We start from the raw sequence: 13,083 nt of genomic DNA on the forward strand, positions 1-13,083 counted from the left end.
GCAAATATTTGCTTCTTTCACTTCCCATTACTTCTGCATTTCATCAGTGGTTAGTGCTGTTGAGCAGCCTCCAAACTGACCCCAGCTGAGGCCAGCTGCATCCGACACTGACCTTAGCCTTCTGCCCTGCCCTTCCCTGCAGTCAGCTGCGCGAGATAAGTAACCCCCAAATATCTTCCTTATTTGTGGTCATGCCTGTTCATGTAAATTCCAGTTGGCAGCAGAGTACATTAATGCACTTAATTAATTTAAGCTACAGCAACTAGCAAGCAGATACAGAATTTGCTCAGCCATGCTTGCAAGAATGGCATAATCTTCAGGAGAGAAAGCAGGATTGCGAGGGATATGATCTACTTTTTAAGTTTTGAAGAAAAATTAACCAATTTAAGTTATCCATAAATTTGAATTTAAGCCCTCCTGAAAAAAATTTGGAGCCTGACTGAATTTGAAATATGACAAGATTACTTAAGCCTCCTTGTAATTTTGCAGATATAGTGGGATCCCACCTCTTCAAGAAATGATAGTGTTCCTGAATTTGCAATAGCTCAGTGCAGGAACAGAGACCCTTAAAATGCTTGATTCTGCATGGGCCTCTTACAAGAAGACTGTCCCTGCCCTAGTTGCTTCCCACGTGTAGTTTTCAAGCAAAGAAATTATATAAATATTCGAGGAGAAATGAAACACTTGTATTAAGACAACTTGAAGTACTTCTTTCTTATTAAGCTTAGTGAATTTACATTCAGCATGATTATTGCATTAATTATACACCTATATTTTTTGCAATGTGATTAATATCTCCAAGCACTTTTTAAAAAAAAAAAACACCCAACAACTTAGAAATTAATGAGACAGACTGGGATAGCAGTTTGAATAGTAATTATGGGGTGTTAAAGAAAATGCTGGTAGTAAAGTTAGACACCTTTAAATCCAGTTTCTTCTGAACTTGTAAATGTTCAGGCCTGCCTTTATAAAGCATTGAGATTTTTTTTGTTTGCCTTTTAAGTTTTGTAAGACTCAATACAACATTTTAAAACATAGTAGTAGCCTAGCGTCCGTCATCACAGTCTATTTAGCCTGGTGAATGAAGAGTTCTTCCACTTCTGGTTTGAGAACTTCACCTACCAGCCCACAATGGGTATGGTTTTGTTCTGGATCTTATAATTGCTTCTGATTGTTGCTGCTCTGAGATAAGCATCGTGTAACTATTGAGAATTCAGAATCTTCCAGACTGACATTTGTTAATATTATCATTCATAACAGTTCCTGGTTGGAGTTTAAACTCTGAAATTATCCACATGTACAACGCTCAGACAACTAGCTTACCTGGGCACATAAAATAAAAGCTTTAGAGGCTGTAAAAGAGATGTGTCTTTGCCTCACCAAGGCTTTGCTGGCCTTGGTGCAAAGAAACATTTGTTGGCAGCTGATTTGCCAAAGCTCTGAAGACATGCCTCTTCTGAAGTCTGCAGGGTTGCTTCCTAGCGGGTTATTACTGCTGTATGTCACTTTGGGCATAGCATCCTAAACTGAAACTTCCTGGTGGAAATGTAGTTCAGGCTGCTGTGTTGATAAGAGTTGCCCTAAGATGAGCCTGAGCAGATTTTAGCTTTTTTGCAGTGGGAATGAGGCAAAGATTTTTGGAGAAGAAAAAAAGATGATTCACTAGTAAGCAAGAGTAGTGTTCTTCCTGTAATTGCATCTTCTTTCAGATTATGAGGTTTAGTGAAAATAGACAGGGGTTGCACTGCTGTTCTCCGCGTTCTCTGGAAGTTTGGTGTTGTGATGGAGCCCAGTGGGTACTGCTTTCCTGGTAACTCTGCAGTTCAGATAGAGGCTCAGATCTCGGGAACATGAATACTCTGGAGCAATGTACTGAAAGCACTGGGTGGAATCTTCCTTAATTCAGGACCACTCCAATATTTCCATTTTTCTTAGCTGTTCCCATGGTTGTGTACTTTCCTGACTTAACTATGTTCCAGAAGTGAAAGAATTTGCCTGTATCTACCCAGCACAATCAGTTGAAAATATTTTTGTATAGACCTGACAACAGAAGTGTGGGTGGGTAAGGTCAAACCCAGCTGCCACCTGCAGATATCCCCTTGGCGCACAACTAGTCTATTATTCTCTTCAAGGCCGGAAAGGGCTGGAATTGAGACAGAAAGCCTGGGTGGTCCTCAGATTTCATGTGCCAAGAAAGAGTTCCACCCTGCTGTGCTCTTGGTTCCTCAGGCTGGAGGTGAAAGCCATGGTTAAGCCATTCTGCACTTCATAATGGTGAGAAGACAGATCTCAGTGAGTGTCTCTGATTTTTCCCTCATCACCTGACCTCACCTTGGCCATTTTGTCGTTGCTTAGAGTAGTTGTTTTTATGAACCTCGGCATTAGGTAGTAAGGCTAGACATAGTCCACCAGCTGAGTCAATAACACTCTGGGTTTGTAGCTAATTTTTCAGGTTTATGTGCTGTTTGGCACAGGAAATCCATGATTTTAATTAGCAATAAATAGGAAATAGTCTGCTATGGATTGATCTTAAACAGGTACTGCTATACTAAATTAGTTCAATAAAAGCAGGATTTTCCATTCAGCAAATTGACATTAAGGCATCTTGACTTTATTAGCAGTAGCTACATTATCTGTCTGAAGCTAACTTGGCTTTCAGAAAAGAATGGAGCTGAAAATCTGTTCTTAGACACAAATAAATGAGCTTATTATAGAGTACTGAGCGTTGGGATAGAAGGGACTTCCCCTGTGTAGTCATTTGAAGAACTAAATGGCATATGTATTGCATGTTACAAAATAAATGAAGCTCATAATGATTTGTTAAAAAACAACATTTTTTTTTGTCTATTTCACAATCATTTAATGTTTAATGAAATTTTGGGAGATGACGTTTTCTTGATGTGGTGTTTGTGTAAAAGATCCTTTTATCTGACACTTCATTAGGAAAAGGATTTGGATTTTGAACATTCTTAGGAAATAAATCTCCTTTTACTGCAGGGAGAGCTTTGCAATCTGCTATATTTAACACAGAGAAGGAACTAAAATTGCCTAAACTATCAGCTACCTCTGTAAGACAAGACTATGCTATTGCTTTCAGGTTCTAATAGTATTAAAATTTGAACTAATAACTTATATTTCATAGAGTTTTGCAAATGGAAGGGTTGAGACCTTAGCAGTGAAATGACTTACAGAAAGTTGCTAAGGAAATCGGTTTGTCAGATAAGACGACTAAACTATTGCATTTGTGTGAGGCATTGAATCAATGAGACGTCCATTTGCCCAACGCTTATCTCAGTTTCATTGGCATTTGCTCACAATCATTTCAGAGATGTTATTGGTATCATTTTGAATATATACTGGTGTGATTTAGAGTGATGTTTTGGCATGGGAGAAGAATTTTCTTTAATTTGCAGTCTTCCAAATTTTAATATCATTTACGGAAAAGCAATTGCTGTCTCACTATCAAGATCAGAGGACATGCTCCTTTACATCCCCTGAAGATCATTTATTTACAAAATCCATGTATTAACAGTTTACACTTTCAGACAATCAAATCATGTACACTTGCTAAACTGGGGCAATGAGTGTGTTTCATTGAAAAGCTTTTGGGCTTTACTTTCTTTGACCTGTTTACTATTATGACAGAGGGAAGACTGAGCCAACACAGAATACTGCTGCAAGCTGTGTTCTTACAGAAATAACTCAACTAGGTTAGCTGATACCTAACTAGGCACCAGACAAGTAGTTCCAGTTTTGGGTGCTATATACCTTGCTTTAAAATTAAGCATTGTGCATACAGAAAGCTATTTTCAAGATGGAGCTGAGCTGATTTCTCTTTAGTTTTATGGTTCACCTCGGAGAACAGAGGTCCTTCCCAGCCCTTGTTAACATTCTTACACACATACATATGTCTTTGGAACGCTTGAGTTTTAAACGATGAGTGAGGTTTCAGCATTGCTTAACATGAAATATTGAGATACTTAATCTGTATCAAAGGAATATTTGAATGTGTGACCTAGACATACTAAGTCTTTACAAAAGGAAAAGTGTTTTCAGTAATGTAGATTCTTGCGTATAGTGACAGCTTTATAGTCTCCATAATGTAACAGGTTTTGTGAACACTCACTGCTTTCCGTATAGGAGCCTCGGAACGCAGACAAGAACCCAGCTTTACAGTAATGGGACCATTACAGGGCAGCTAAAAAGGCTTCATTATCATGTAAGAGATGTTAGTAGTTCTTAAAGCTCTTGGTGGCCGTGTCACCATGGCTAGTGAAAGAACTCTTGACCTCAGTTATTTTAGTGCTTACTGAGTAATAACAAAACCCCTTTCTGCCTAGTAAAAATACAATATGCTTCTATATTCCCTTTCTTTGTTTAGCTCACTCCCAGTAGTAATCTAAGTCTTTTTGAGTCTTTCATTCCCTTTAATTGACCAGATTGGAATGCATTCTTTCATCACTGCTGATGAACCCTAAAATAATCCCTTGCCAACCTGCTGTTCTGGATTAGCTGTAGCAGTACTGCTTTCCGTAGCATTCTTTCCATTTTTAAAGTAATTTTGACCTCTTTTTGATGAGGAGTTGATTCACAGGGGTTGGCTGACTACCTCTCAGACTAAGGCAATTTGCCAAATGCATCCCTGGAGCAGGGAGTGAACTTTTAGTGTACTCTGACTGATATCAATAGCAAAATTCAGACTAACTTCAGTGGAGCAATCCCGTGTCCTAAATGAGTAAGTCTTTGAGACTTAAAATTCAAGTTGTCCAGTGAGATATTCACAGAATCTCATCAGCCTCCTTACCGCAGTGCGTTAACTCTTTGTGCTTGACCACAGGAACATGAACTCAGGATAAGAGTCCCAGATTGGACTTTTTGTATCTAATGTTCATCATATTAATGGAAATACGTTTCTGAGAAATAAATTCCATTGCCTTGATCTTTATCTAGCTTGCAAGTTAATAAATGTTATTCTATGTACAGTAAAGGTGATAGAATGTCATAATTTGCCTGGACCTTGTATTGAGGTTTGGGAGTTTTGTTGGGGGGGGGGGGGGGGGTGTTAGCTGAAAAATATATATTCTGACTTAATCTTCTGGCATTTCTGGAGCTGTCATATTATAGTATTTGATTTTTTAAAAATCTTAATAACAAAAGTAATCAATAGGAAGCAGGAACAGAAATGTACTTTTTTTTCCCCAGGATGAGAAATAGGAGTGCATTTGAAGACTGTTCTTGCTGCAGTTGGATCGTGTTTGTATATCTTAAGGGTGAAATTGCATAGTGATGGGTTTCACTCACATCGTTGTTAAACCAGTGATTTTCACTGTCATGCAGTAGAATTAATCTGGATTGGTTTTACTGTTCCACTGAGAGAGATCAAAGCCAGGACCATTCTCTTCCTCCTGCATTTCTTCCTCTGTCTGCCTACTTCACAGTCAGGCTCACATCCATTAATAAGCAAACCAACATGTGCATTGGCTTTTTGGCAAGCATGTGGACTGGAGGATCTTTTCTGATCCAAGGAAGATGAGAATATAACAAGATTTCACTGCTTTCACAATGTGAAGACAAGTTGCTACCTTAAATGTTTTTTGTACTCTTTTTGTGTTGCCATGAGCTAGATTTTGTCTTAAGTGTCTGTTTGTGCAACCTCGCTATAGATTACACCCCAGGGAAAGCATGCCCTGTACCCTTTCTTTTCCTTTTTTGCTTGGTTTTGCAATTCAGTCTTCTGTTTGTAGATACCTATATAAAGCACGCTTTTATGTAAAACACATCTGGCACATTATTTTGAAGATGAACTCTACAACACGCAACACAGCTGGAAACAAATTTTGAACAGGAGTCATGGCTTAGTAATGTAGGCCAGAGCTGCTTCTGTAAAGACTAGGAAACTTTTTTCTTGGTCCATTGATGAAATAATGGACAGTATATACTGTTTTCCCGATGGCTTGTGTTCTTCCCCTAATTTAGTGGCCAGTGAGCACTGCTTGCTTCTTAGTCAGCTGGATGGAGTTTCAGCAGAAATATGTCCCCTCGTTGCCACCAGAGAAGAGGTATCCTTTAGCTAGCTGAACCCTTGCCAAGAGGAATATGGTACAGAAACAGGAGAGGGAGCTAGGCATGAATGTATCATTTCTAAAAATCTTAAGTCATTTGGGTTGCGCCATTGCTTAAAACTTTTCCATTTCACCTCAAACTACTTTTTAAAATCTTTCCTTCTTTCTCTAACATGGTCATTTTGTGCTGCTGTGGTCTCAGAAGACACTGTAAGTGTATGCCCAAGGCAGAGCCAACAGCAACACATGTAAGTTGCTGAGTAACTGAGAGGCGTGAATTATTAAGAGAACAAAGCGATGTGCTGTGAAGCAGCTCTTGTGGATGAGCAGTATTCCCTTTTTCTTTTCTCTGATACAGTGCGATTTTCTTCATTGTATTTTTAAAGGTTCATAAAAGATAATTGTAAAGAATAGTCACATTAACAACATTTGATTGGAGGACTTAGGTCAGCATAATTTATTATGGTGAATTTCTGTGCCACGTTTCTATGCCCTAGCAAGAATATAAATCTGGACTAATTGTGGCAATAGTTCTTTATAGTAGTGTCATGGTAAATAAGAACAGAACACAACTTCTCACAGCAGCTTAGAACCAGAAAAGTAAAATGCAGCCTCTTTTGTGGCCTTTGCACAAGTGAGGACACATCCAGGATCATCAGATAAACCACAATACATTTGACTTCAGTATTTTAAAAGCTTAAACTTGCACTGGATTGATTTCTAGACTTTGTGATTTCTGGTGTCTCTAGAAAACTGCTGGGAAAACAGCGTTAGGTAGACATTGACTTTGAATAGGAGATAGTGTTTTAACACTTCCCCTTGTCATTAGTGTTCTTCTGCAGTCTAGTTCCCATGTGCATCTTCTCTAAAATGTTGTCTCAGTACTAATAAAAGCAATAGATATTTGGCTGCTTAGTTATGAATTGAGAAAGTATTCTGTATTTTCTGTGTTGTATTACCTATGCATGAGAGATTTCACAAAAAGCTGCTTAATGCAATGTTTGTATATTCAGAAAGATACTTCTCACACTAGAACCAAGAAGCTGCTTGGGGATTTTAAAGACCAGGTAATTATGACAAGTACAGTCATGACCAGCAGAATGGAAGAGAGCTTGAAATTTGGTGTTTGTTTTAATCCCTGTGTTTCTGACTTTTTCTTTCTTATGCTGCAAGACAATGCCCGGAGCTCCAAAACTAGTGAGCGCCCCTGTGGTAAATATGTGTGCGTAATATATAATATACGTCCGCTACACTGGCGTCATTTGGATCCGGAGTGTCCTAATGGTGCAAGTGCACAGACTATATTGTTAAAAGCTCTATAAACTACAGGGTTTGAGTGGTGTGTACCCTACTTACAGCTAAATAGTTTTGTCTTGTAACCTTGTAATTTCCTATCACTGTGGAATTCATGCTATCCAGATATCTCTGTTACTTTCAGTGGACTGTGTTTTGATAAATAATCAAAGGGAAGATCCTCAGTTTGATTACATGGGGGGGGGGGGGGGGTGTTATCAGGTTTTGGATGTTTCTTTTTTTGAAATGTTTACTTATTTTGGGCCTGATGTTCATCCTCCAGGTAGGTAAAACCTGTGCCTTGGCAGCTGTGTGCCTACTTGCACACTCAAATCCTGGCATGTGAGCACGAGCCAATACATACCTGCAGTCACCTGCATGCAAAGTAGACACACAGTTTCAGAAACCAAGATGTGTTCTTTAATAGGGAGGCTGGCTAAAAACAGTGCCAAAAGTAAGGAAAAATATTAAAGTTGCACAAATGAAGGAATTTAACAAGAGGGTGCTTAGTAACGTTTTCCAAGACTGGTTTTAAGGGAATTTCTAATCAAACCTTAACCTGCCGCCTTCAGTAGTTACAAGCCTCGTTGAAGTAAGTAGGCCAACATCCACAGTAACAAAATGTTTGTGTGCTACAAACATATATGTGATTTTGTAAAAATTGCCAATTTTAAGTAAGGCACTTAATCTGATTTGCCTGTCAGTGGGAACACAAAACCAGTGAAGCGTATAGATCAAAGGGACAGAAAAATGAAGTGCATCAGGAAAAGTGATAAGGAACTAAGCAAAACAAAGTAGCTTTCTTTTTTCACTTTACATTTCACATTCTTGCTGCTACATTTTTTTCTGCTACAAACTGTCACCTTCTGCTTCCTCAGCTAATATTTTAGATTTGTTTTGCATGCCAAAATGGTGCAAGCTACCACAATCACTAGCACCCCATTTCGTGACCATCTTATACCCAACATGTATCTTAAAACACCATTTGTGTAAGTGTTAACGCAGTAGCTTTACAGCCCACTGCTACCAAGGTGAGAAAGAATTCAAGGAGAAAATAAATAAAATGGTTTAATTTATTTGTTGCTCACAATATAAGAAGGTGGCATAAGTTCCCTCACACAGAATTTCAGTCAAATGCAGCCACATTGTTAGCTAATTATATTTTTTTGCCTGCCATTTTGACTCAATTAGAAGGCATTTATGAATCTGCATGAAAGCAAAATGAGGACACAGTGCTCAGATGTATTGTTCTGCTTCTTCACCCATTACTAAGGAAGTGACTCAATAATTATATTCAATTTAAGAAAATGCTTTGAGAGGAAATGTTTTGTAACAAATTTTAAAAGTACTACTTCGGTTATGAAGCTATTTAGTCTTTAAATATTAAATGAGAAACTTTATTTTGTGCTATTGTCTATTTCTGTTTCTTTTTAAAGGTTTCAGTTTTCAATTTCATTTGTAACAAACCTGACAGCTAAGACAAAACACAGTTTACCGCAGTGAACTTGCATGCAGTTATTCCATGACTGACTCCCACCTAGTATCACCATATTACATGGGATGCCATTACAGCTCTGGCTCCTGGGCGATGTAAATACAATGTGACTGCGTGATAGAGTGTGAAGGGTATGATGTGGGAAGTGTCAAGACTTTAGTGATACCAACTGTATCATAAAAGAGCTGTGATTTAACTTCTTCCAGCAGAACAAAGTTCACCAATATAATAATGCAGTTACTATCCATATGAAGCGGTAAATCCCTTGATACTGAAATAACACTTATTTTAGAGTAAAACAAGACAGTTACCACAATAATCTAACACAACAGGGAATGACACATACTGCAGCCACTTGAAAGTGGCACGGCAATGTTATTTAAGGACCACACTTGGCAAGAACCAAAAGCTGGCCCATTTTTTTCAGTTCCTGGCTATAATTTTGAAGCCACCTTCTTGTAACTGCACAGACTAAAAAACCTGGGTCTTTTTGATTGCTGCTGGATTATCTTCAGGACATCTCTGATCCAGACCTTAGACCTCTTCAAGAGAGAGACTTTAAGTTCAGGATGCTCAGAGTGGTGCTTGAGGAACCACAGCTATCCAAGCGAGTCCGCTCTGAGTAGCTGCCTGCAGCACGTCAGGGTCTTCTAGGTCGATGGGACAATCTGACAATCCTGCCACTCTTTTGAACTATCAAACCGAAGTTCCAGCCCCAGAGAGAAACACCAACTCAGGACAGAGGCGACTGAACTGTAGTAACATCTCCAACAGCAGCGTGTCTCAAACCTGGTCACACTCAGGCACTGTGCAAGACTGACTCAAAGGGAATAGGCTGTCTGGTGAAGGGGCAGCACCACTCTTGTAAGCACTCGATGATGTCCTTGAAGGCTTTCCATCCATCCAGACTGCACTGAGTTTGTGGGATTAGGCACGACTGCAGTCTGAGGCCTTCCTGCAGCAATGGCCAGAGGTATTTTTTCAAGCACATGCTTCAGGTGGCATGGCTGATGCTCATTTCCTTCAGAGACATGCTTCTTTCCCCTTCCCAGAAAAAAAAGTGACACTTCTTGCAATGTGCATAAGCTGCAACTTTCACTAAACCCAGATCTCCCACGTAACACAGCTGAAATATATCCTCTTGTAGTATGGAGTGACAGGTGGTGACAAAAAGACTGGTTTCTCTGACTAACGTGTACCTAGTCAAATATTAATGAGCCAGCACACAGAAGCATGAAGTATTCTTTTGTTTTTCATTAAGTGCATAGATTAAAGAGATGTTATTTTACTGTAATGCACAGAATTATGTCATTTCAGCTTAGAGTAATTGTTAATCACATCAAATTGAAATGATCCTTGGTTTTGTTTTAAAGAGCATAGAAGAACAAGAAGTAGAGGAAAAACAGAAGTAGAAATGGAATATGAGACTATAGTGAAAGTGAGTGAAACATTCCCCTTTTTATCTAGTAATGCTAATGTTGTTTTCCTTTTACATGTCAAAACTAAGTCAGGAGCGTCCACGATTTACTGCCTGGTGGTTCTTCTGAAATCTTTGAGAATTACGATCTGCTAGCTGCATAACATAAGCTGCCACTGACCATTGCATCCTTTTTTATCCCGTGAAAGCAATGTGGCTTATTCAAATCATTCCCCACCCCATTGTCTCCCTGCTTGTTTTATTTATTGCTGCTTTTGCCCCACCTCAGTGCAGCGGTCAGGGACTGTGTAAAAGCATGATTATACAAGCTTTCTTTCCACAGCCCTTTGGGTCATCAGAATATCCTTTGTTCTCTGCTCACAGTAGCTGCAGTACTCTCAGATCAGAAAACCAGGCACTATGAAATGTCTCTTTGAAGGGGTAAAGAAGGTTGATGAGGGGAGGATGTGGGGGTAGGAATTGAGAGCATCTGACTGTAGAGGTCTGAGATGGGGAAAGGTGTTGAAGGTAGGAATTCTGGGTATGTCTAAAGATTAAGCTTACCAAGCAGATAAATTAAGGATTTGTCATCTGGGACACCAGAGTATGGGATAAAGAAAGGTTTAACCAGGGCATCAAGCAAGAGGGAAAAATGGGGGACAAAGAGAAAGAATTTATGAAAGTGAATCAGTAAAAATGGATTAGTCAAGCCTAAAGGGGAAGCTTAGAGGTAAAGGAGTGAGTTTTTCAGGGAGGAGGAAGGGAACAGCAGACAACTGGGGAAAGGCAGGCAAAGCCTGGAAGATGAAAGTATGTTAAAGTAAAAGAGGTTTTATCACTGCTTACAGAAGGGCTGATGATTAGAACATGCTGATAGAAAGAACCATTATTTCAGGGGTATCTCTGCTATCAGCAGACACAATTATGTATAAGCAAACTTCCTGAAACCTCCCGTAAATACAGTCATGCCAGGAGATCTTGAGTTTTCACTGCCCAGGGGGTAGCAATAAGCCACACACCTTTGTCACTGAATCAGTGAATCCTGCTTGCTTTGTATTTTTATTTAATATTTCACCTTCTGCTGCTTTCTTCTGGAATGCTTTAGTATGCTTTGCTTGTCTTTGAGGAGAGAACCGCCGTGGCTTCTCGGTGAGGACTGAATTTGGTAACAAAACCTGCCTGTCTGCTGCAGTTACCTGGTTGCAAAGGACTTTGGTTAATTGCCAGGCAGGCAGTGTTTGTTTTTCAGCGTCCTCGGGCTCAACTCACACACGTGTGCGGGAGTAAAAGGAGCCTTCTCAAGAGAGCTGCAGCTCCTCCTTGCTATGGAACATCCTTCTGTGGCTTTTCACCATCCTGCAGAAGGTCTTACCAGTTGTTCTGTAATTCATAGTCCCTCCTAATGACGACCAAGGCTCAGATTTGGGGACTACTCCTCTTCTAGTCTGTGTGGTGCCGGTACCAGTGTTAGCAGTGATTCACCTTCAGCAGTGCTGAAGGCGCACACTTGCTGTGAGCACTCAGCATTGCTGTGCTGGTTCCTTGTGCTTTCCCCCGTGAGTTGCTTTATCAACCTGTCTAGGGTTTTATGTTTGTTATTTTTTTAAGTACTTACCATGTGTACTTCTGTGGACATGTACTGGCAAGAAAGAAGGAACCAACTCTGTACATTTGATCTGTGCCTTGCACAAGACAAATTGACTTCTATACTTTACTGCAAGGTAAATGCTACATAAGTTTGCCTGATAAAGCGTGACTATAACTTGATTTGTCAGGCTTTTTTGCTGTGAATCACCTGTCTCTGCCCACATGGACACGAACATATTCTTCATGTATCTATACATATCATTACATACTTATAGTTTATTTAAATGTTTTTATCGTTGCAAAATAAGTGATGGTTTTTTCAAACACTTGTTAAAAATAACACAATTCTAAATATAATTTAATTATCATTGTGGTAAGGTGAAAGATTGAAACTGCTAGGCAGGGCCTAGATTTCATGAATGTTGTTCTCCTGTTGGACACAAGGGAGGCAACTAAAAGTGTACATTTCCTGAGCAAAGTACTTGCGAAGGAAGAAGGTGCCAACATATTCATTATGGGCTCTAGACAGTATTCAGAAGAGTGACTTACTGAAGATGGCAAAATTAAGTTGGCAGTTGCTCGCTAGGGAACCGGGATTTCTTTGTTGTTTGTGTGTAAGTGTCACGAGAATATTGATTTCTCTTCCTGAGGGATGTTTGGTCTTCCTTTCTTGAAAAGCAGGAGGATAGGAATAGAGCTGGGCTGCCTTGAAACAACTCAGTGAACATTAAAAAAAAGCAGAAGTACTTGTTTAAATTCTGTTCTCATCATACATCACATTTTAAACTATTCAAGGCCAACCTCATATCACCTGCCTGGGTCAAATTAGGTTATCTTGGGACGATGGCAGGGACCTGGGCAAATCCAGTTGCTCCTGCAGTTAGAAGGAAACTCTCTATTCTCTGAGAAGAAGAATAGAACATATGGCATGGAGCTCATAGGGCAAATTATTTCGCAACCTGCTCATCCTGAAGGCTAGTATTTCTACAAACTATTAGTGTAGACCAGGGGTCCTCAAACTACGGCCCGCGGGCTGGATACAGCCCCCCAGGGTCCTCAATCTGGCCCCCAGTATTTACAGAACCCCCCGCCGGGGGTTGGGGGGGAACAAAGCAGCCGCAGATGACTGCCTGCCACTGCATCCGTGTGCCGGCCCCCTGTGTAAAAAGTTTGAGGACCCCTGGCGTAGACAGTAGCTGATCTGTGGTCCTTACTGGGTTATTTATATT

The 13,083-nt window shown here is 39.8% G+C and overlaps 1 protein-coding gene across 4 annotated transcripts in view; it reads left to right on the forward strand.

The window, feature by feature from the left end:
- The window catches only part of PLCB1 (phospholipase C beta 1), a 400,784-nt gene that overhangs the window by 367,995 nt on the left and 19,706 nt on the right, over positions 1-13,083 (forward strand). For 2 of the 4 annotated variants that reach the window (XM_027788413.2, XM_027788414.2), the window contains exon 32: positions 10,224-10,288. The exons of the other annotated variants lie outside the window; for them this stretch is intronic. In XM_027788413.2, the coding sequence (XP_027644214.1) occupies positions 10,224-10,262 (39 nt within the window). In that variant the 3' untranslated portion in view covers positions 10,263-10,288. The remainder of the gene's footprint in view (positions 1-10,223; positions 10,289-13,083) is intronic. 4 annotated transcript variants of the gene reach the window in all.

This window comes from Falco peregrinus, chromosome 11 (assembly GCF_023634155.1).
Source record: "Falco peregrinus isolate bFalPer1 chromosome 11, bFalPer1.pri, whole genome shotgun sequence".
In the NCBI taxonomy this organism is placed as follows: Eukaryota; Metazoa; Chordata; class Aves; order Falconiformes; family Falconidae; genus Falco; species Falco peregrinus.